General features: G+C 60.6%; 5 protein-coding genes, 1 long non-coding RNA gene and 3 other non-coding genes across 9 annotated transcripts; 4 read left to right on the top strand and 5 right to left on the bottom strand.

Annotated features, from left to right (window-relative positions):
• Positions 1–1389: 1389 nt before the first annotated feature.
• Positions 1390–3493, top strand: NOXO1 (NADPH oxidase organizer 1). The gene is made up of 8 exons (XM_030301533.1): positions 1390–1455; positions 1535–1615; positions 1793–1868; positions 1969–2146; positions 2306–2487; positions 2583–2687; positions 2981–3098; positions 3181–3493. The coding sequence occupies exons 1-8, from the start codon at positions 1390–1392 to the stop codon at positions 3491–3493; spliced, it is 1119 nt and encodes a 372-aa protein (XP_030157393.1).
• Positions 3494–3723: 230 nt separating this feature from the next.
• On the bottom strand, positions 3724–10209 carry TBL3 (transducin beta like 3). Its single transcript, XM_030300571.2, has 22 exons — positions 10091–10209; positions 8664–8715; positions 8484–8579; positions 8353–8400; positions 8106–8247; positions 7926–8010; positions 7671–7841; positions 7498–7573; positions 7321–7414; positions 7056–7237; positions 6810–6951; positions 6649–6707; positions 6460–6563; positions 5579–5726; positions 5261–5491; positions 5106–5176; positions 4869–5025; positions 4721–4779; positions 4358–4461; positions 4191–4262; positions 3949–4107; positions 3724–3864 (listed from the first exon to the last, which is right to left on the bottom strand). Exons 1-22 carry the CDS (start codon positions 10129–10131, stop codon positions 3755–3757), a joined length of 2403 nt encoding a protein of 800 aa, XP_030156431.1. The 5' UTR covers positions 10132–10209; the 3' UTR covers positions 3724–3754.
• A 1012-nt stretch (positions 10210–11221) lies between these two features.
• On the bottom strand, positions 11222–13338 carry RNF151 (ring finger protein 151). Its single transcript, XM_032591665.1, has 4 exons — positions 13270–13338; positions 12720–12865; positions 12320–12416; positions 11222–11780 (listed from the first exon to the last, which is right to left on the bottom strand). The coding sequence occupies exons 1-4, from the start codon at positions 13336–13338 to the stop codon at positions 11295–11297; spliced, it is 798 nt and encodes a 265-aa protein (XP_032447556.1). The 3' UTR covers positions 11222–11294.
• Positions 13339–14021: 683 nt separating this feature from the next.
• LOC115503986 lies at positions 14022–15013 on the bottom strand. The gene is made up of 2 exons (XR_003965543.2): positions 14916–15013; positions 14022–14676 (listed from the first exon to the last, which is right to left on the bottom strand). It is a non-coding gene; the product is annotated as an uncharacterized LOC115503986 (long non-coding RNA).
• Positions 14743–14869, bottom strand: LOC115504646. Its single transcript, XR_003965750.1, has one exon. It is a non-coding gene; the product is annotated as a small nucleolar RNA ACA64 (small nucleolar RNA).
• A 307-nt stretch (positions 15014–15320) lies between the features above and the next one.
• On the top strand, positions 15321–17171 carry RPS2 (ribosomal protein S2). The gene is made up of 7 exons (XM_032591553.1): positions 15321–15503; positions 15588–15677; positions 15875–15982; positions 16237–16410; positions 16494–16653; positions 16872–16963; positions 17052–17171. The coding sequence occupies exons 1-7, from the start codon at positions 15327–15329 to the stop codon at positions 17130–17132; spliced, it is 882 nt and encodes a 293-aa protein (XP_032447444.1). The 5' UTR covers positions 15321–15326; the 3' UTR covers positions 17133–17171.
• LOC115504637 lies at positions 16018–16151 on the top strand. Its single transcript, XR_003965741.1, has one exon. It is a non-coding gene; the product is annotated as a small nucleolar RNA SNORA64/SNORA10 family (small nucleolar RNA).
• LOC115504638 lies at positions 16680–16810 on the top strand. Its single transcript, XR_003965742.1, has one exon. It is a non-coding gene; the product is annotated as a small nucleolar RNA SNORA64/SNORA10 family (small nucleolar RNA).
• Positions 17172–17281: 110 nt separating the features above from the next.
• On the bottom strand, positions 17282–20085 carry NDUFB10 (NADH:ubiquinone oxidoreductase subunit B10). Its single transcript, XM_030300576.1, has 4 exons — positions 19835–20085; positions 18019–18157; positions 17668–17807; positions 17282–17445 (listed from the first exon to the last, which is right to left on the bottom strand). Exons 1-4 carry the CDS (start codon positions 19980–19982, stop codon positions 17342–17344), a joined length of 531 nt encoding a protein of 176 aa, XP_030156436.1. The 5' UTR covers positions 19983–20085; the 3' UTR covers positions 17282–17341.
• Positions 20086–20238: the final 153 nt, after the last annotated feature.

Here is a 20238-nt window from a genome sequence, read left to right as displayed (position 1 = left end):
AGGGTTGCTGGTGCTGCGGAGCAGGGGTTTTCAGTTGGGGCAGGGAGAGGTCTCAGCAGTCTTCCGGGTCCCTGGCTGTGAATAAACCGACTCTTCCCCAGCTTTTCTGCTCTGTCTTCCAAGGGAGAAGGGTCTGCCCCACCCTGAACCCTGCCAGGCCAGCTGGGCCCTCAGCACGGCCCCCACTGAGTTTGGGGGAGTGTGACAGCTGGGCTGAAGGCACCCTGCAGTTCAGGCCTGTGTCCACAGGTGTTCATTGCCTGGGCCAAATCCAGGGAAGGTTTGAGGGCTTCAGAGAAAGCCGCTGGTTGGACAGATACACAAAGGCCCTTTGTCAAGGCCAGGGTGGTTTCAGGGAGGGCTGCCCTAGAGACTAACCCCTCCCTGGACAGATGGGGTTGGAGTCCCAACATAGAGCTGGTGGCCCCAACAGCAGGAAAGGCCACCATATACTAGGGTTGGATGGACCTCTGGAAATCATCCCTGTAAGGAAGCAGCTCAGAGATGTGGGGCACGTGAGCACGCCTCATCCGGGGATTCCGGGGCCTAACTTCTCTTCACTTCAGTTAGTCACCTCTGATTTCAGAGGTTGTGTTTGCAGTAAATTGTGATAAATCAGAAATTCAGAGGCAGCTCTCAAAACCGTCCTGGTCACCACCTCCCCCAAGTGCCAGTGACTGCAGAGATGGACCCTCTTTGTCCTGCCCCAAGTCACTCCCACCCCTCCCCAACACATCCAGAAAAACTGATATTAACTATCCATTGAATACAAATTTCCTCCTCTGTGATTTGGGAACATTAAGAGGTCCTCTCTCCAATATGAATATTAAGCCAAACAATGTTCACAAAGCTCTTAGCACTGGGTCCTTGGTTCCAGACTTTCCAGGTGAGTTCAAAGACAGGTCATGGAGCACGCCCCGGAGGAGGACCTCCCTAGTCCCAGTTCCAGCCGCACAGGCACAGGGCGTGGAAGAGCGGGAGAGGTAGGCCAGACCTGGCGGCACTTTGATGGCTTTCTTTTCCTCCTCCTTTCTGTGGCAGACTCAGGCCAGAGGGCCTCCAGCTACAGTCCCCACCCTCCACCGCCTCCTTGCCTCACCCCTGCCAACCCCGCTCCCCCCCCCCCCCCCCAACCAAGCCCTGTGTTGCTGTCCCTCCACCCAGATCTTCTACTTTGGGCACTGTGAGGAAGCTGGGAAGGACGGAGGGCAGGGCAGTGCTACAAAGACCCCGCAGGTCTGGGACGTCCCTGGGGAATTCCAATCAGTTTTCCGGGTGCTGGGGAGTCCCCCTCGCCCCTGTGAACAAGGTCGCAGAGGGATACTCGCAGTGGGTCGTCGCCCTTGGCTAGCTCCAGAAGCCCAAGTCCGTGACTCGGGAGGCACAGCGATGGCAGGCCCCCGGCACCCCGTGTCGGTGTGCACACTGGCCCTAGTGCAGACAGAGCGGCATCAGGTATGGCCGGGTGGGTACCTGCCAGCCCCAAGGAAGGAGGGAATTCCTGGCCCAGCCCCTCCAATATTTCTCCCAACAGACATTTGCCTTCTCTGTGAGCTGGTCGGACGACAGCGACACCTTTGTGCGCAGGAGCTGGGATGAGTTCAAGACACTCCACGTGAGTGAGCCTGGGGGACCCCGAATCCCCGGCAGCAAGACCCACCAATGACCCCTGTCTGGGCGTTTGCCCTTGCCCCCACAAGGGCGTCCAGCCCCTACGACCATCCCAAGGGAACCCCACCCCCCCAAGGGAACCGGTGGACTCTCAGGGACCGATTCGCCGGTTCTCCCTCAGAAGACCCTCAAGGAAACCTTCCCGGTAGAGGCGGGCCTGCTGCGGAGATCAGACCGCGTTCTCCCCAAGCTTCGCGGTGAGGCCGGCAGGGATCCCGGGAGGGGCGGGGCGCCAGCGGCCCGGCAGAGAGAACCCTGGGGCAGGGGTCCCACAGCCTGTTCCTGTCTTGCGCGCAGACGCGTCGCTGTTGGTGCGCGGGGGGCGCACCGGCCGCGGCCTAGCGCGCCTGCGGCTGCTGGAGACCTACTCGCGGGCGCTGCTGGGGGCGGCGGAGCGCGTGTCCCGGAGCCCGGCGCTCACCGGTTTCTTTGCGCCGCAACCCCTGGACCTGGAGCCCACACTGCCACCTGGCAGGTGCCTGACTCGCCCCCAACTCCCTGCCTGTGGAAGAACTTGGAGGCTGGGGGTGGTGGTGGTGGTGGTGGGAAAGGCCTGTGGTGGGACCTACGAGGAGCTAAGGCTGGGCGGACTGGTGAGGGGTGACCTCTGGCTTGCACCCACCGCCCTTCCCAGTCTGGTGATCCTGCCTGCCCCTGAAGAGCCCCCGCCCCGCCCACCGGACAGCCTCACCGTCCCTGGCCTGGAGGCTCAGAGCCTGCGCTGCCTGCAGCCTTTCAGCACCCAGGACATGCAGGGCCGGCCTTTCCAAGCACGGGCCCAGGAGGCCCTAGACGTGCTGCTGCGACACCCCTCAGGTAGGGCTGGACAGGACTGTGCAGACTCGACCACCTGCCTCCGGGACCTCAGCGGGCTTGGGGACCCGAACCCCCCGCCCGCCTCTTGCCCACAGGCTGGTGGCTGGTGGCAAATGAAGACCAGCAGACAGCATGGTTTCCTGCTCCTTACCTGGAGGAAGCAGCCTTGGGCCAAGAGCAACAACCCCTAGGGAGTGGTGGTATGCCAGTGCCCTCCTCCCCACCCTAAGCCACCTGCCATCTCTGGGCAGGCTGCAGCAAAGCTGAGTCACAGGAAACACCTAACAGATGGAGGAGATCGAGGACACGGGGCGACTAGGTGGTGGCAGTGACCCCATAGCACGTACTTGGTCCCCACAGTGAGCTGGAGCCCCAGTGGGTTTGCATGCTATCCATTAGCAGGGGGATGCCTTAAGGTGATTCTGTGGGAGACCACAAAGTGGGGACCCCGGCCTCTGTGGCCCTGCAAGTGACCCCGAGCGCCCATTCCCAGGGCCCCAATTCTGCACTGCCCTCGCCTATGAGAGCAGCCACGAGGATGAACTGTCCGTGCCCGCAGGGGCGCGCGTGCGCGTGCTGGAAACATCCGACCGCGGCTGGTGGCTGTGCAGGTGAGTGGGGGCGGGGCTGGAGCTGGGCCCAGCTTGGGGCGGGGCAGGATCCAGGGCTGGCCAAACCCCGCCCTCTTCACAGGTTCGGCAGGCGCTCTGGTCTTCTCCCGGCCGTGCGGCTGCGACCAGAGGGCCTGGGCGCTCTCCTGAGTAGACGGGGGCTCAACCGCGAGGCCAACGGTGAGGAGATTAGAGTGGGAGAGGCCCAAGGCTCCCCTGAGACCTCCCAGGCCGCGACCCTTCCCCCTACCGTGCCCGCCCGCCCCACGCTGAGCGCCATTCAGAGCCGCTGCTGCACCATCACCCGCAGGGCACTGCTGCGCAAGGACCCCCTTGAGGGTGTATGGAATTGCGCAGAGGGCAAGCCAAACGCTCCAGACCCCGGGGAGGACTGATGCCAGCCACCACCATCAGGGCTGGGGGAGGAGCATGTGAGGGCGGGAGCCTTGGCGGGAAGGGCCAGGAAGCTATACTCCTCCGTCGCCTGAGTAAAGCTCTTCTGACTGATCCACACCTCGTGTCTGCCTGTACTTAGGGGCAGGGCCTTTGGGGTCTTGGCCAGGCCAGGGCACAGGGGTGGGACCTGGGACCTGGGCTGAGACAAAGCCCCGACAGACACAGGGAATCAGGGTAGAAAAGTAATCTTTCAGCATGTTTCAGAGAGCAGAGGGGGCCACAGGCAGGGGGGGCAACTTCATGTTGTGCCACAGGAAGTCCAGGAAGGTGGCTGCCTGCAGTGTCCGGCTGAGTCGCTGAAAATGCCGCTCTGGAGGAGGACAGAGGGACGTCAGGGGGTCTGGTCGGGCCGCGCCCTGTCCCGCCGGCCCCCTTCCCCCCCCCCACCACCTACCGGTGTAGGGTAGCAGGGCCTCGAGTGAGGCCTGCAGGCCCTGGTAGGCCAGGAGCTCTTCCGGGGCCTCGTGCCGCAGGAGCACACCCAGCACAGCCTGGGCCTCGTGGCAGTGCCTGGAGTTGGTGTTCCACGTGACACAGAAGCGCAGCAAGGCCTCTGTGGGTGACAAGGACAGTCAGACCTGCCCGCTGGCTGCCTTGCCCATACTGGCCACTGCCCAGCCTGCGCTCCCACCCGACCTTTCTGGTCTCGCCGCAGCTGCAGCACTGTGGCTCCCAGCTTCTCGCAGGCCTCGGGGTCCCTCCGGATGGCTGTGGGGGGCAGGGGAAGAGGGGAGACTGAGTCCCAGGGAAGGGGCACAAGATGGACCCAAGACCCCGTCTGTGTGGCCCAAGGCGGCACTGACCCTGGATAACAGTCAGCACAGTGTGGGGCCGGTCCAGGGAGATGGCCAAGCCCAGTGCCCGCAGGTACCGTCTCTCATGGAGCAGGTTGTCCAGTTCTTGCTGCCTGGTGGGGGGGGAAACAGGGTCACTGGGGGACCTGGCTGGGACCGAAAGCGGAGCCATCCGAGGGCTGACTCAGGGGTCAGCACCCTGGCCCGAAGCACCTGCTGGTGGTGAGCTGTGTTGCTGCTCCGGCCTCAGTTTCCCCATGCCATAAAGCATAGCTGAAACCTGTATACCCCGCTCCAAGGGTGCGATACATGGGACGTGGGTGACACGGGGGTGGCACTCACGGGGGAGCGGGGCGAGGACCCCACACTTACTTGACCACCTCCTCCTCCCGCCTGGCCTGCTCTTCGGCTTGCTCCTCTTCGGTCACATCCTAGGGTCAGAGCGAGATCGGACCGGCACTAGCATGCAGCCCTGCACCTCCCCCCACCCCTCCCCGACCCCTGCCCCAAGCCTACATACCTTCCAGAGGATGACACAGGAGTCGCTAGCACCGGTAAGGGCACGGTCGTCCAGCCGGCTGCAGTGCAGCCCCCAGACTTTGTCCTCGTGGGCGTCCAGAGTCTTCACACACTCGTTGCTCTTGATGGTCCAGAGCTTCACGAGACCGTCAGAGCCGCTGGGGTCGGGATTGGGAGGGGGCTCAGTCCTGGGGCCCATCCGGCAGCAAACCGCCACCCGTATCCCCAGCCCCCGCACCTGGACAGCAGCTGTGTACCGCGGCTTACGAAGGCCACCTTCAGCACAGAAGCGTCGTGCCCCTCGAACGTCTGTGGGATGGGGCGGGTGAGGGGGGAGGATGTGAGCCGGCACCAGGGAGGGGGACGGCCGGGCCTGCGGTGGGGACAGCTTACCTTGAGGCAGCTGAAGTCCTGCAGCGCCCAGAGCTTGACGGTACCGTCAGCGGACGCGGTGGCCAGCACCTGGTCCATGGGCGAGAACTGGACACACCAGAGGCCGCGCCGGTGGCCTGAAAAGACGCCCAGCAGCCGGCACTGCGGCAGAGCCCAGAGCTTGGCCGTGCGGTCCTGTGAGCCCGTGGCCAACAGCTTGTCGTTGGGGGCAACAGCCACACTGTTGATATCCTGGGGACGAGAGCAGGTGGCGACTCAGACTCCCATCCCGGCAAGGGCCCTGTCATACCCGTGCCCCGATGTGCCACGTGCTGTCACCTTGTCATGGCAGCGCTGTGTGGCCCGAGCCTGGAGAAGGACAGGACCGCTGTCCGAGGATGCACCCTTGGACAGCAAGACTTCAGGGATAGGCCACAGCTTCACGGTGCAGTCCTGGCTGCCCGTCACCAGGAAGGTCTCCTTCAGCCTGAGACCAGATTTGGGGTAGGGGGAGACACCTGCTGAGTCACGGCCAGCCCTGTCTACCAGGGTATCACAGCCTGAGTCTGCAGGATCACGGTCCCAACCAGGGGGACCGTTCCAGAATGCAGACAGCTTCTGGACAACCCCCACATGCCTCTGGAACCACTTAATTCACACTCTCCACCACCTGCCCTGGGTCCACCGGAGTTGGTGACTTTGTCACAACAACACCCCACCCGTCCCCTAGCAGAAAATGTTTTCTTTGCCCGAGCCTTGCTCAGTGTCATTCTTTCTGACCTGAAACCTCCCTCCCCTTCCTAGTTTGTAAAGTTTATTCTGAGAGAGAGACAGAGAAACAGGGAGAGAGAAAGTAAGACAGCATGAGCAGGGGGAGGGGCGGAAAGAGAGGAAGAGAATCCCAAAAGGCTCCACACCAGGGGGTTCAATCCCATGAACTATGAGATCAAGACCTGAGCCCCAATCAAGGATGGAGGTTTAGCCGACTGAGCCACCCAGGCGCCCCAAGCCTCCCCGCTTTTATTCACCCAGCCCCAAGACCACTTCTGAGGCGCCTCTACTTCCAACGGCAACCGGGGGTGCCCCTGGTGTGTTGTGATATATCCCCAGTCCTAAGCCTCAAAGATCAAGGCCAAAGCCTTCCCCCCACACATCCCCCTGAGCTGGACCCCCATTAGCAGGGTTCTGCAAGAGCACGGACTCCAGCCCTGACCCACTACCTAGAGCAGCAGATCGTGCCCACGCTGTGCGTGTGCCCGGAGCCCTGAGCCACACAGGCCACCTTGCCAGCCTTGTTCATCCTCCAGATGCAGATGCTCTGATCCTGGGAACAAAAGGGGTGAGGACAGAGGCTGGGCTGGACTTTCCCACCTGGGACCCAAGCCTCCACACCTCTCCAGATGCCTTACCTTGGCACAGCTGGCAAAGAGCCGCCCCTTCCGGAAGACATCCAGGGCCAGGACAATATCTGGGAGAAAGCAGAGAGAAAACGGCCATCGATTACGGTAAAGGAGGGCAGCCCAGCCCAGCCCAGGACGAAGCGCTGGGGGCATCAGCTCGGCTCGCTCACCGGTGTGGCCGTGGAGAATCTGGCAGGCCATTGTCTGGAGCTCAAACACTTTCAGGCTGGGGCTGTTGGAAGCCACGACGATGTGGGAGTCTTCGGGCCCGAGAAACCGGACGTCCAACACCTCCTCGCTGTAGCCGGCAAACTGGGGGTGGTGGTGGGGGGGGGACAGGAGGGACACAAGCCAGAGCCCGCATGAGTGGAGGGCCGGCCCCCGCAGGCCTCGGGCTCGGCAGGGGCAGAGCTCACCTGTTTCCGCAGCTGCAGGGAGCGAGCCTCGTAGAGCAGCAGGTTGTGGTCGGCGGTGACGCTGACCAGCAGGCCGGCGGAAGGGGCCAGAGCGCAGCGGGTCAGCTCCTGCTTGGGGCCCGGCAACTGCCGCTGTGTGTACACACACTGCCCGGAGGCCGCCTCCCACATGCGCAGCAGGCCTACGTGGGGGCAGGGGTGCTGGGATTCGAGTCCACGGACCTCCCCCAGCCCCCGCTGCCCACCCTGGCCTGGCCCCGCACACCTTGGTCTCCGGCTGTCAGGAAGTGCAGGCCCTTGGACTTCACGCCCAGCTCCGGTGCCGGCTCCTCGGGCAACAGCACGGCGGCCTCCACACTCTGAGGATAAATAAGCAGGTCGGACAGGCAGACCCACCCTCTCCCTGCCCCCTTTACTGGCCCCGGCCCCCCGGAGCCCCCACCTCAAACACTGGCACAGTCTTCGTGGCTTGGTGGGTCCGGAGGTCCCAGAAAACGCAGATTTTGTCCCGGCCCGAGCTGGGGGGGGGGGGGGGGGGGGTGACAGCCACCTCAGTTCTCAAGTGTCAGTTGTAGCCCTCCACTTCCCGTGTGGCCCAAGAGGCTGTCTGCTGACCTCAGCATGGAGTGGCCGTCCGCGCTGAAGGTCAGTGAGGTGACGGCACTGTAGTGCGCGGTCATCGCGGCCAGGCACGACTGGTCCTGTAGAGACCACACGCGGATGGTGGCGTCCGCAGCCGAGGAGAAAAGCAGCAGGCGTGCGGGGTCCGGGTGGAAGGCCACCAAGCTGCAGGCACGTGGTGGGGTGGGGCAGGTGAGCTATGCCACCCTGGGCCTAACGCCCCGCCCGCCCTGCCGGACCCCGACTCACTGTACGACCCCCGATGACCCCCGAAAGTGGTGCGTCCCGTAGTGCCGCATGACGTCCCAGACACGCACTGCCCCGTCGCAGCCGCCTAGGGGAACGTGTTTGAAGTGAAGGGGCTGCTGTGCCCGAAGACCGCTGACCGTGCGCCCTCCAGCCGGCCCAGCCACCCAGTCAGGGCCCTACCTGTGGCTAGCAGCGTGGAGGTGGGGTCAAAGGCCATGGCGGCCACAGGGGCCGTGTGTATCGCCTTCCACAGGCGGGTGATGCTGCCCTCACGCCAGGCCCACTGAGCCAGAAGCAGTGCCCGGCTGGCTGTCACCAGCACCTGGAGGAGGATGCGGTTCAGCTGGGCGTGTGGAGGCATGGCCACAGGTCCTCAAAGTTGGACCGAGAGGTGCCAGAGTCCGCCTCCCGTCCCTGCGCCACGTACCTCGTCGTCTGGGCTGAGATCGAAGGCGGTGATGTCCTCCTGGTCCTCCTAGAGGCGAGAGTTGGCACACGGTACCGTGAGAACAGGCTGCCCCCACACCTGCCCCCTGCCCTGGCTCTCCCCATCCTCACCTGTTCCAGGCTCCGCAGCACAGCCCCCGAGGCCACGTCCAGGATGTTGACTCTGCTGCCACAAACGCAGAAGAGATGCTGCCCAGTCTGGTCCAGCTGGTGACAGAAGGGTCTTAGCCAAGATAGCTCTCTGCAGCCCCTGCCTGCCCCCCCCCACTCTGCCCCTCCCCGGGCTGGTACCTGCACCTTCCCGCCCTTGTAGAAAGGCTCAATCTTGCGCTCGACAGCATAGCTAGAGGGAGGACAGGGGGGGAAGACGGTGAGTCACCCACCCCTTGGTCCCGGGTGCCAGCTCTGTGCTGGGTGCTCTCCCAACAGGACCCTGCCCTGGAGGAGATCCCAGGCACAGGCATGGGAGGTCAGAGGTGGCTCTTCTGTCATCTTCTCTCAGCAGCACTGGGGGATGGGTGTTGGTTACCCCCATGTCACAGAGAACGGGACACCCGGAGCTGGGCAGTGATTCACGCCAGGTGTCAGGCAGGAGGGCGGCAGCCCAGGCTTTCCAGATTCCCCAGAGCCCAGAAGGCTGTGCCTTGGGGGCCCCCTGCTGGCCGTGGGAGGCCAGCTCAGGGTACCAGCCTGGAGCAACAGCCATCTCCCAGGGCCCTCCGGTCCCAGGCCCAGGCCGCCCCTTCCCCAAGCCTGGCCCCTTCCTCCCACCCACCAAGTAGCCTTCATCTGTCGCCTCCTCCCTCCCCCCGCTGCTGCTTCCATGCTGGTCCAGGCCACTGCACTCTCATCTGGACAGCTGCTCCAACCTTTTCACCAGGCCCCTATCTCCCACCTCAAGGGCTGCTGCCAAAAAGGCCTTTCAGAACACACCTGCTTAGGTCACCACCTTACAGATTTCCGAGACCCTGGCTGGAGGAGCCTCTGCTGACCTTTTCTGTGTCACACAGGATGTTCCCTGCGTGTGGCTTGGGGTCTCTCTTCCTGGACTTCAGTGGTGCCTGGCTAACTCCACTGGGGGGAAGCCTGACAACCAAGATGAAATGGGAGTCCCCCAACCCCCGAACCCAGGTGGCTATCCCACAGAGATGTTCTTGGCACCAGGCGTTGCTCGTCACTACTAGTGACAGAAACGATGTGCTTGACATGTTTCTTCTATCACACCGAGCCCCCACGGAGGGAATGAGTCTGTCCGGTTCACCAGGATGGTCAGGGGATCTTGGGGAATGAATAAGCACAGGATGCGGGGCCTCCAGGGCCACGGCGGACCCGCCCATCTCCAGTCGTGTTGAAGAGGGACAGCGGGTGAAAGCCTCCAGGCCGCCTGCCCCAGAGTGGTTCTTCTCCCGGTACCTGAGGGTCGAGGCGTCCCGCTGCCGTCCAGGACCAGCCGCGACTTGTGCTCAGCCCGACCCTTCCTCCTCTAGACTTTTTCATCCACAACTCCTAAGCCAGCTCCTGATGTAATAACCGAGGCTGGCCCCCCGACTTTGTAATAACGCAGCCGCCACGACCCCTGCGGGGCAGTCCGCACACCGCCCTCAGGCTCTCCCCAGGCCCGAATGGGCGCCCGGTGCAGGGCGGGCGCATTTGCTATTCCTGCTGCGAACCTCGCTCCCTCCCTGGGCGGCACCCGCAGCCGCAGCGCCCCGGCTCACTTGGCCTTGAAGCGACCCACTCCCGCCACGGGCTCCGCCATGTCGTCGTCGTCGCCGCCACCGCCGCCGCCGCCGCGTGAGGGAACCCGGCTCGCCACTTCTCACTGCCGGCGCGCTGCAGATGGCGTCACGGCCCACGACTATGGCGTCATCAGCACTGTGCGCTCGGCGCCATCTTTACTGTGGGCAGCTTCCGCGTAAGGAAGCGGAAGGTGCGTTTCTGGCCTGGAGGGGCGGGGGTAGAGCGGCGTGGAGGCGGCTGCGGGCGTTGGGCAAAGATGGCAGTTACGGGGTTTGCACGCTGTTTGCGTTTTAGTGGAAATTTTAAAAGAGTGTCGTAGAAGATGTTTACTAAACTGATCCCAACACTCCTGCCCCCTCGGCATTCTGGGATTTGGGGGCAAGTGCGGTCGGGTGCGGTCAACTAGGTCCGGCCTCGGGGCTCATGGTCTGGTGTGAGATGTAACGCCCGTAAACGACTAGACCTCGTAACTTCGGAGTCTCTCAAATATTTATTGAACACATTCTATGTGCAAAGCTCTGGCGCAGACGTTTGGGAGACACCAGAGGAGGAAAAACAAAACAAAACCCTGCCTTCAAGTAGCTCAGGTGCTACAGGGGAGAAGGGTGGGCGAAGGAAGGGCGAGAAATTAGTGCGCTGGATGGAGCGGAGTGCAGGGGGTGCACTTTCACATGGGGTGGTGGGAGAGGATTCATCGAGAAGGTGACACCTGAGCCAGACCTGAAGTTGGTAAGCATGGACCCCTGTGGCTGTGTGGGGGAACAGTGCTTGTGGCTCCAGGGAACTAGCAGGGAGGAGAATGGAAGGGCAGGAGGTCGGAGACAAATGGGGGTTCCTCGTGAGTCATTGTGAGGCGTTGACTTCTATGAGTTCAGCGTTTTGAGCTCTTTGGGTGATTGGCTGTGAAGCTAGTAACCAGATCCCTTCCCTGGGAGAGGATCAGGGGAAACCTCTATGAGGAGACATCCGAGGGAAAAGAAACCAGGCAAATGGAGAGCAAGGAGAAGAGCCTTCTGGGAAGAAGAGGTCCAGGGAGAAAGGTCGTCGTATCCCTGCGGGGTGAAGGCAGTAGTGCCTGGAAAGGGGGCAGGGTGACAAATGGGATAAAGCTGTGAGGCCAGCAAGCACAGAGGTGGCAGGGGTGGGGCCAGGCCTGGGCTCCACGTTTATTTACGTCTCTAATTACAAGGTACCTAGGCCCGGGGCTCCCCACACCTCGGCCCCAGTGCTGCCTTCTGGGGTGGCCTCAGTCTCCTCTTGCGGGGTGCCCACGATCAGCGCGTCGTCCTCCCGCAGGAAGTCCCGGAGCTGGGCCAGCTGCCTGCGGATGAAGTTGGTGGCGTGGTGCACCTTGCGCACGCGCCGCAGGAGACCCAGCACCAGGCTCCGGCTGCGCTCCTGCCGCTGGCTCCAGGCCTCACGCAGCTCCTGGTAGCAGTTGTGGTGGGCACGCTCCACCGGGCCCAGGGTGGCCCCACAGCCCAGTGGACAGTGCTGCTGGGCCCCATGCTGGCAGTGCTGCCGGTGCTCAGCCAGGGCCCCACGCAGCACCCGTGCCGGGCAGCCCTCGTTGGGACAAGCCATCAGCTCAAAAGGGCAGGAGTCCTGGTGCCCCCTGCGATGGGCCAGGGGGCATGTCACTAAGCAGCCAGCTTCTGCGTTCTTGCACTGGGGGTAGAGAGAGCACCATGTGAGCCAGGCCAGCTTGGACACTGCCAGCTCACGAGCGGCCTACCTTCCACAGACTCCCCCATCCGTCATATTGAACTGGGAGACTGCCAAGCCCTAATGGCATCAATGATGAGGAGAGGGAAATCGTTGGGCAAATGCTTGGAGGTGGGAAGAATCGAGATCTCGGAGGCACAGGGCCTGAGGCTTGAGGAACCGAGACATCTATAAAAATAGGGGGCTGGAGAGTAGTGGCCAGCACAGCAGACACTTCATTCTCTAAAAATTTTGTAGAATCCCCATTTTACAACTGAGGCCCCAGGGGCTCAGAAAACTTAGGTAACTTGCCTAAAGTCACACAGCAAGTAAGGGACAGAGATGTGACTCAAACTCAGGACTGATGACCCCCAGGCTTCAGTGTATGCTGCTGGAGCAGAAACCCTCTGGTCTTTCTGATAGGATTCTCCTTACCCCTCTCCTGGCTCTCCCCCTGCCCTGGCAGGAGCAGAAGGGTGGTGGGAGTGGGTGCTTCAAGCTACCTTGACTTCCAAGCGGCCAATGGTCCTCCGAAGTTTATTTACATGGACCATCTTTTTCCGTTTCACTTCTTTCCTGCAGCACGGACAGGTCTTTTGTCTAGGAGGCATGAGTGGGGGGGGGGGAAGTGTTGGGAGTGGGAAGGACCAGTTGGCAGCAACATGCCTTCCCAGGAGGTCCCTTCTCAAGCTGGAAGAGGCATGAGGGCTTCATAGGGAACTCGGCTCTGAGGCTGGAGCCGCAGATCCCACAGGCTGCAGGGGCCCACGTATTTTTATGTCCCAGGAGATTTGGCAGTGGACTCTTCCGGCCATTGTAAGTCACTGCTCGGCAGGTCTTCCTCTCTATTCCAGGCCACAGCCTTGCTCCTGCCCTCCCAGCCTCTCGGGGACCCACTAGCACCTGGCTAGCCACCGGAGGATGCATTTCTTGCAGAAGATGTGGCTGCATGGCAGCCTCACTGGCCTCTTGAGAACCCCGTGGCATACGGAGCACAGGAAGCTGCAGTCGGGAGGGCTGGCGAAGAGGTTGAGATCATATCCGCCACTCTGCAAAGACCAAAATCAGGGCCTGGCTGGGACCAGGATCGGACCACGTACCCAAAGGGAAACTCCAAGTGGAGGGTCGGGTCAGCATCCATTTTGAGGGGGCAGCTGTGAGGGTCAAGACAACTACCAGTCCCTGGCTGGAACTGGCCTCGGCCTGGAGTTAGACCTGACCAGAGCCCTCGGAAATGTTGGTTTTCTAGTCTCGCTTGGGAACCTGTTACCCAGTGTTCACACTCAGAATAAGGAACGGGGTCCAGCTCTGGACAGCTCTTGAGTTAGGAACAAACTTAAGGGCCAGAGGCAAGAGGGTCCCATGCTCACCATGATCTGTGTCTGGACGGCAGCTCCACTGACCCCCAGGGATCAGGAGCCTCCATTTCACAGCAGGAGTGGGCCGACATCACAGTGGCATTGTCCAGCTCAGGCCAATCACAGCCTTGGTCCAGGGCCCACTGGTAGGTATTCTGTACCATCTAGCCCTTGCTTATAATTGAGAGGTAGGCAGTGTGGACCGGGGGCAGGTGTCCTGAGCCTCTGCCTGATCCCCAGGCAGCACCAGGCCGGGAACCAAACTTCTGGGTGCTGTTTTCCCAAAGCTGAGGCTTCGGCAGGAAAGTAGGAATCATTCCCCTACCCTTCCTCAAATAGTGCTGCTCAGGCCAGACGGCCAAGAGCCCAGGACTTTTCCCACTGACCCACCAGCAGGTCTCTTAGGATCTAAGACATCTAGCTCCAGAGTACAGATGAGGGATGTGAGGACCAAATTCCCATACGACCTGTGGTACCACAGTAACGGGGGGCCTAGTATGCGGAAGGGTGTTCCAGAACAGGGAGGCTCTATTTGGGCAGGCCTAGGAGGAAAGACATGTGGAGACCAATCTCAACCTGGGAAACCAGGATGTTCCCACACCCGAGGCACATTACCGGAGAACTGGAGGTTCACTACCAGAGTGTTAAGCTCACCAAATCCTAAAGACCCTCTCCCCCTCCTGAGAACAACAGGGGGCCACTGCAAGCCTTTGAGCTGGGGATCTTACACTGATGCTATCAACCTCAAAAATAAAAATCAGTTATTTTACTAGCAAAGGGAAATTCTTTAGAAATAACAGAGAATTGCAATTCAAGACATGCAAGCTATGCTAAAACCACAACCAAAGCCAACAAACAAAGGAAATCTTTATTTTGTGGAAAGAAAAAACCGGGAGAGATTTTTTTGAACCGACGTCCACCAGACAAAAGCAAGAGTTCAGGGTGATGGCGGTTTCTCACTGGCTGAGTCGCAGGAGTGATCCACACAGCTTTCCCTGATAGGGTCTGTAATTGATATTGAGCGGTAGGGCTCCCCCTTCCTCACCCCCCCCCCCCCATATTTTAGCCTTGTTTCTCTGTATTCTCACTTTCTGGTGGTTTGCTGCCCCAGCCCAACTCACCACCAAGCTCGAAAAAACTTTATCTGCTCCTGGACAAGGTATGGGGTGTGGAGGAGCACACCTGGGTCTCCAATGTAGTTCTGCCACTTACAGAATGACTAACGAGTCACCTGCCAACCTCCGAGAGCCACGGTGTACCCGTCTACGCCATCCAACACAGAGTTGGACTGGTCGCGAAGAGGAGGTACCCCAGAGTCTCTCCCCTCCACAAACACCTTGCTCCCTGCGTCCCAGAGATGCACCTCCCAGGCTGATGGCTGGGGGGGCCAAGGGCAGTCACACGCGGTCGACTCAGACCACCAGCTTCGTTGAGCGCTGAGAGCAGAGCTTGCCTCCCTGCCGTCCTGGCGTCCTGGGCCTCGGGGTCGGGGCGCCGGCGACCTGCAGACAGAGCATAGGGTCAGGAGTCAGAGGCCAGAGCACGGGCGGCGGGGCCGGGGCGGCCGCGCTTGTCGGGGCCTGGGTTTCACCTCCCCACACCGACGAGTGGGCGGTGAGCTGAGGCCCCCGGTGGCTCTGGGCGCCGAATCTCACCCGCGGCCACGACCAAAGCCGCGGGTGATTTTCAACCAACGCCGTCCCCCCCAGCTACCACCCCGGGACGCGTGGACTAGAGCTACCTGCAGCGAACAGGAGGAGCAAGACGACTGCAACTCAGAGAGTTCGCGCCGCGGCGCCGCAGGCGCGCAAGCGCACACAAAGCGGGCGGGGGAACACTGGCGGCGCGTCACCAGCTGTCTGATTGGTCCGTGGCAAAGTCTCGCCTAGGGCGGCCACGATCTCGCGGCACTTGGCTTGCTATAAATGCTCCCTCCCGCGCGGCCTAGTTCTTCTTCTCCGGGAATACACGTGAGTCTTTCTGCTGCGGGTGGCGGTACCCGGGCCGGGTTGGTGGGAGTTCGCGGACGGCCGGCGGGGCCCTGGGTTGGCGCGTTGGCGCTCCCGGGAGGGAGTCGTGCTCTGGGCGCCTCGTGCGACCGCGAATGCCAGGGCTTCGCTGACTGTCTTCTTCTCGTCATTGTTTTCAGCAAATGGCGGATGACGCCGGTGCTGCGGGAGGGCCCGGAGGGCCCGGGGGCCCTGGAATGGGAGGCCGCGGCGGCTTCCGCGGAGGCTTCGGCAGCGGCATCCGGGGTCGGGGCCGCGGCCGGGGTCGAGGCCGGGGCCGCGGCCGCGGAGCTCGCGGAGGCAAGGCCGAGGACAAGGAGGTAGGTTCGGGCCGCGCGCGTGAGACGGGCCCATGGGCGGCGGCGCCGGACGCACGGTCCTAGTCACCTGAGCTTTCTTTCCAGTGGATGCCCGTCACCAAGCTGGGCCGCCTGGTCAAGGATATGAAGATCAAGTCCCTGGAGGAGATCTATCTCTTCTCTCTGCCCATCAAGGTAGCGCGTGCGTCCTCCCGCGGACGGGCCGGTGGGCGGGTGCGGCCCCTGGGCTTCTCGTTTAATGTGGGCTCCGGGGATGACCTCTGTCCGTGGCGGGACAACTTGGGGACCGGTTCCAGGGGTCCGGGTGACGGTTCTCAAAGGTGGCTTCTGTGTCGTGATAACCGCTTTTGTGTCCACGTCACGTCTTTCAGGAGTCCGAGATCATTGACTTTTTCTTGGGGGCGTCACTCAAGGACGAGGTCTTGAAGATTATGCCTGTGCAGAAGCAGACCCGCGCTGGCCAGCGGACCAGGTTCAAGGTAGCCGAGCCGTTTCTGCCGAGGCGCTTTGTGAGGCTCTCTCGGCTCTGCACAGCCACGCTTGCTGCCTCACGTGTGGCTTTCGTAATGGGGAGAGAGAGAAAAGATCTCCTCTGGACCTCAGAGCGGCCTGGCGGTGGCCACTCTTTCCTTGAGGAGGGCAACAGGTCCTGGTGGGTGTTCTGGTGGGAGTTGCTGGTGCTGTGCGGGCCTGTTCGGGCAATGGACCACGGGTCATATCAGGTTTTTTATAGGCATTTGTTGCCATCGGAGACTACAACGGACACGTTGGTCTGGGTGTTAAGTGTTCTAAGGAAGTAGCCACCGCCATCCGTGGGGCCATCATCCTGGCCAAGCTTTCCATCGTCCCCGTGCGGCGAGGCTACTGGGGGAACAAGATTGGGAAGCCCCACACTGTACCATGCAAGGTAGGCCGGGGGTAGCCAACGATGGGGCTTGCAGGGGTGCAGACTCCTGATCACCCATCTGCTGACTCCTCCCACCTTCACAGGTGACAGGCCGCTGTGGTTCTGTGCTGGTGCGCCTCATTCCTGCCCCCAGAGGCACTGGCATTGTCTCAGCCCCTGTACCTAAGAAGCTACTGATGATGGCTGGTATCGATGACTGCTACACCTCAGCTAGGGGCTGCACTGCCACCCTGGGCAACTTCGGTAGGTGGTCCCAAGGGGGACTGTGGCTTCTCTCAGCTCCGCTTAATCATACTCGGTGTGTGGTTGGCGTGTTTTCAGAGAGAGAGAGAGGAAGGCTCTCCTAATGCACGGCAGACCAGCCCCAAGTGGCCTCTCTGTTCCTAGGAGTGCAACAGTGTCTGTACCTGTGGTGTTTGTCACAAGAATCCACCAGCTCACTTCTGTTTTCCCCTTTGCAGCCAAGGCCACTTTTGATGCCATTTCCAAGACCTACAGCTATCTCACCCCTGATCTTTGGAAGGAGACTGTGTTCACCAAGTCTCCCTATCAGGTACTGCCTGCCTACCCCCCCTCGTGAGCCTGGACAAGTGTGGACGGTGGGGCGGCATCTGTACAACTTAAGTCTCTGTTTTTCCCAGGAATTCACTGACCATCTTGTAAAGACCCACACCAGAGTGTCTGTGCAGAGGACCCAGGCTCCAGCTGTGGCCACCACATAGTTTTGTATGAGAAAAATAAAGTGAATTGGAGCTTGTTAATAGTGTTTTTTATTTCGAGTTTAGTAGCAGGTAGATTTGAAGGGTGATGAAGCCAACGAAATGAATTAAGATTCACCAGTAGCTCAAATGAGGATTGAAAAAGACCAAAAGCCAATTTGACATTACTCTTTATTTCAGCGATAGTTCCGTGCGGGGCTGAAAGGGCTGCCTCACGCAGCGGCGGCCTCTTTAGCAGCTTTTCTCTCTGCCAGCATCCGCTGCTTCTGCTTCGCCAGGCACTTTCTGGCTGAATAATGGGCACCCAGGTCATGATCTGAGGAAGAGATTGGGGGAGGGAAGTCACGGGCCAAATCTACCAAAGGCATAGACTGGAGTCTTCTCTGGAAGCAGAGAAAGAAAAGGCAGCACAGACACCTGGCAGCAAACAGACCCCTCCCCCAACCAGTCAGCACACTTGGGCAGTAACGTTTGTAAAAAACCCTGACTGGAGAAAATGGAGGGTTGAAGGATGAGGCCAGTGTGGGGGCGCACGTACAGCGGTCCTGGTAGGCCTTGGCCACCTGGGCAAACTGCTCCATCTCCTTGGCGCAGTTCTCCCTGTAGCTCTCGCCTTCCCTCTGCTGACACGCCTTCAGCCTTTCCTGGATAATATTGACGATTTCTTGATCAACTTTACTGAAAGAAGAACCAAGAAAGTGGTCCACAAAGAATCCTAACCTGTACCCAGAGGTCATAGGTCGGGGCTCTCCACCCACAAGATGTGGGCCAAGCCCAGGAGGCATTCTTGTCAACCGACCACCATCCCAGGGTCTCCCCAGGGAAAGGGCCCAGCCAGGGATGCTCACTGTGCAAGGCTCAGTATTCCCTGACTTAAGAAGGGACATACTAGTCTCTCCTCCATTGCATTTCTGCTTCAAACATGCACAAGACATCCTTTTCCTGGCACTCGGTGATATCTGGCACACGACGGAACTCCCGATGGTAGTAGTAATACCTGTTCTTCGCATGCTGCCGCTCTATAAACTCTGTAAAGAGAAAAACCCTACTCGTTTGCACAGGCCAGAGTCTGGGCTCTTAGCTTTGTTACTTCCCACAAACCAAAGAAGCAGATTTCCCAAATGTTCCCAGCTTTCACAAAGACTGCCATTTGGTTTCTATAACAAGTAGCCCTGGCTGGTAGCCCTGGGCTACAAATGCTGACCTCCACCACTTATGGAGGGTTCCTGGGAGCCAGGCACGTTGTCTCACTCGGTCCCCAAAACAATCCTATGGGGTGGGTCCTTTTCAGTGCAGACAGTACTGAGGCCCAGAGAGATACAGGATTCAGAACCCACGCTCTGCAAGCCCACACCCTTCTCCGCTCTGCAAGCCCACACCCTTCTCCAAATCCTTCTGTGGGCCAACCTCGCCCACCACACAAGGTCTCCACCCTGTAGGCAGACGGCCCGTGCCGGTTTTGCCACCACTGACCTGGCCTCAACTTCCCCACCGGTAAACTAACGAGATGGAACTGGTGCAATCTCATCCCTCCAGATGTATAGAACACTTTCTAGGGTCGCCTGGGTGGCTCAGTCGGTTAAGCGTCCGACTTCAGCTCAGGTCACGGTCTCACGATCCAGGAGTTCGAGCCCCACGTCGGGCTCTGGGCTGATGGCTCAGAGCCTGGATCCTGCTTCCGATTCTGTGTCTCCCTCTCTCTCTGCCCCTCCCCCGTTCATGCTCTGTCTCTGTCTCAAAAATAAATAAAAACGTTAAAAAAAAAAACACTTTCTAAAAAATCATTACAAAAAAGAGGAGTGGATCCATTGCCGTGCCTTTTCCAGATGTGGGGGTCTGATTTGTTGACTTTATCCCAACAAGCCCCCAGGGCATGGCGCTCACTCCAAATGTTTTGTTGTTGAAGGAATGAATTGGTTAATTATTTTTTTAACGGAGGCTCCATGCCTAGCGTGGAGTCCAACACATGGCTTGAACTCACAACCTTGAGATCAAGACCTGAACTGAGATCAAGAGTGAGATGCTTAACCGACTGAGCCACCCTGGCACCCCTGAATTGGTTAATGGATGAATTGCTTAGCATTAGTGACTGAGGGCAGTGTGTGCTCGTGCTACGGAGTGAGCTGAACAACAAACTGGGCAACAAAGAGCTGTTTTAAACATCTACCTGGTTTGGACCACAGTTGGGGGTATCTGGACAGCTCTTAAGCTTGGGCACACACGGAGTACAAGTCACAGCATATCTAGGTCGAGGGGACCTCGGCCATCCCCTGACTATCCGGGTCATTTTGTAGGCGTGCAGAGGGTTAGCAGAGAACCCTTCAACAGCCGTTTGCTGACTGCCTACTGTGCACAACTCAGGATGCAAAGCGTGCAGGGAGAATGCGGTTTAACAAGCCTCAGGCGAGGGTGCGATCCGCACACACCCCCTAATATTTGGGCGAGCCTGGAGACCAGGGGTGCGTGGAGAGTTCCCCCAGGCGGCGAGGGCCGGAAAGCAATGAGGGGTCTTGGTGCAGAAGCGAGGGGTGTTCCTAGGGTGCAGTGGAAACGGGGTGGGGGTCCAAGGAGGCGACGAGACCCCAGGTGTCCGGGTGGGGACGACGGGGACCGGTCACAGGGGCGAAGCCCTAGGTGCGGCGGAGTATTCCAGATTGGGCGGCGGGGGGCCCTGGGGAGCGGTGAGGCCCGGATGCGGTTCGTACCTCTCACTAGGGTCACAGGCCGGTCCACGAGGAGATCGAAGGCCTTCGTCACATAGGTTATGGGGTTGGGCAGCGAGGTCTGCGGCGAGGGCGCCGGTGTGCGGCGCGGGGGCTCGGGGTACACGTCCTTATCCCAGCTATCCGGCATGGCGGCGGCGTGCGGTGGGGCTCTTCTCTCGGACGAGCGAGCCTGGCCTCTGACCGGTTACCACGGCCTAGTTCGCCCGCAGCAGAGGACACCCTAGGGCGGCTGCGCCGGCGCACGGCGGCCGGCACTCGCGAGGCACCATGGGACTTATAGTTCTCCTGCGGCAGAGGCTGCTTTGGACAGCTGCGCCTGCGCGGGACTGCCTGCGCTCGCAAGGCACCATGGGACTCGTAGTTCTGCAGGCCCGCCCAATGGT

This window comes from Lynx canadensis, chromosome E3 (genome assembly GCF_007474595.2).
Source record: "Lynx canadensis isolate LIC74 chromosome E3, mLynCan4.pri.v2, whole genome shotgun sequence".
Classification (NCBI taxonomy): domain Eukaryota; kingdom Metazoa; phylum Chordata; class Mammalia; order Carnivora; family Felidae; genus Lynx; species Lynx canadensis.
The sequence above is the reverse complement of the archived record's forward strand: the minus strand, read 5'-3'. Positions and strand labels throughout refer to the sequence as shown.

Excerpts from the sequence above, each read along its gene's own strand:
- NOXO1 (XM_030301533.1), top strand. The coding sequence starts at position 1,390 with ATGGCAGGCCCCCGGCACCCCGTGTCGGTGTGCACACTGGCCCTAGTG. Across the intron at positions 1,456-1,534 it reads TGCAGACAGAGCGGCATCAG|ACATTTGCCTTCTCTGTGAG; the intron begins GTATGGCCGGGT and ends TTCTCCCAACAG. Across the intron at positions 3,099-3,180 it reads CGCGGCTGGTGGCTGTGCAG|GTTCGGCAGGCGCTCTGGTC; the intron begins GTGAGTGGGGGC and ends CCCTCTTCACAG.
- TBL3 (XM_030300571.2), bottom strand. The coding sequence starts at position 10,131 with ATGGCGGAGCCCGTGGCGGGAGTGGGTCGCTTCAAGGCCAA. Across the intron at positions 7,842-7,925 it reads GGGTCATCGGGGGTCGTACA|CTTGGTGGCCTTCCACCCGG; the intron begins GTGAGTCGGGGT and ends ACGTGCCTGCAG. Across the intron at positions 6,952-7,055 it reads CCCTGCAGCTGCGGAAACAG|TTTGCCGGCTACAGCGAGGA; the intron begins GTGAGCTCTGCC and ends CACCACCCCCAG.
- RNF151 (XM_032591665.1), bottom strand. The coding sequence starts at position 13,338 with ATGGTACAGAATACCTACCAGTGGGCCCTGGACCAAGGCTGTGATTGG. Across the intron at positions 12,866-13,269 it reads CTGAGCTGGACAATGCCACT|AGTGGCGGATATGATCTCAA; the intron begins GTGATGTCGGCC and ends TGGTCTTTGCAG. Across the intron at positions 11,781-12,319 it reads TTGGCCGCTTGGAAGTCAAG|TGCAAGAACGCAGAAGCTGG; the intron begins GTAGCTTGAAGC and ends CTCTACCCCCAG.
- RPS2 (XM_032591553.1), top strand. The coding sequence starts at position 15,327 with ATGGCGGATGACGCCGGTGCTGCGGGAGGGCCCGGAGGGCCCGGGGGC. Across the intron at positions 15,678-15,874 it reads TCTTCTCTCTGCCCATCAAG|GAGTCCGAGATCATTGACTT; the intron begins GTAGCGCGTGCG and ends CACGTCTTTCAG. Across the intron at positions 16,964-17,051 it reads TCACCAAGTCTCCCTATCAG|GAATTCACTGACCATCTTGT; the intron begins GTACTGCCTGCC and ends TGTTTTTCCCAG.
- NDUFB10 (XM_030300576.1), bottom strand. The coding sequence starts at position 19,982 with ATGCCGGATAGCTGGGATAAGGACGTGTACCCCGAGCCCCCGCGCCGC. Across the intron at positions 17,808-18,018 it reads ATGCAATGGAGGAGAGACTA|TAAAGTTGATCAAGAAATCG; the intron begins GTATGTCCCTTC and ends TTCTTCTTTCAG. Across the intron at positions 17,446-17,667 it reads CAAGGCCTACCAGGACCGCT|ATCATGACCTGGGTGCCCAT; the intron begins GTACGTGCGCCC and ends TCTCTTCCTCAG.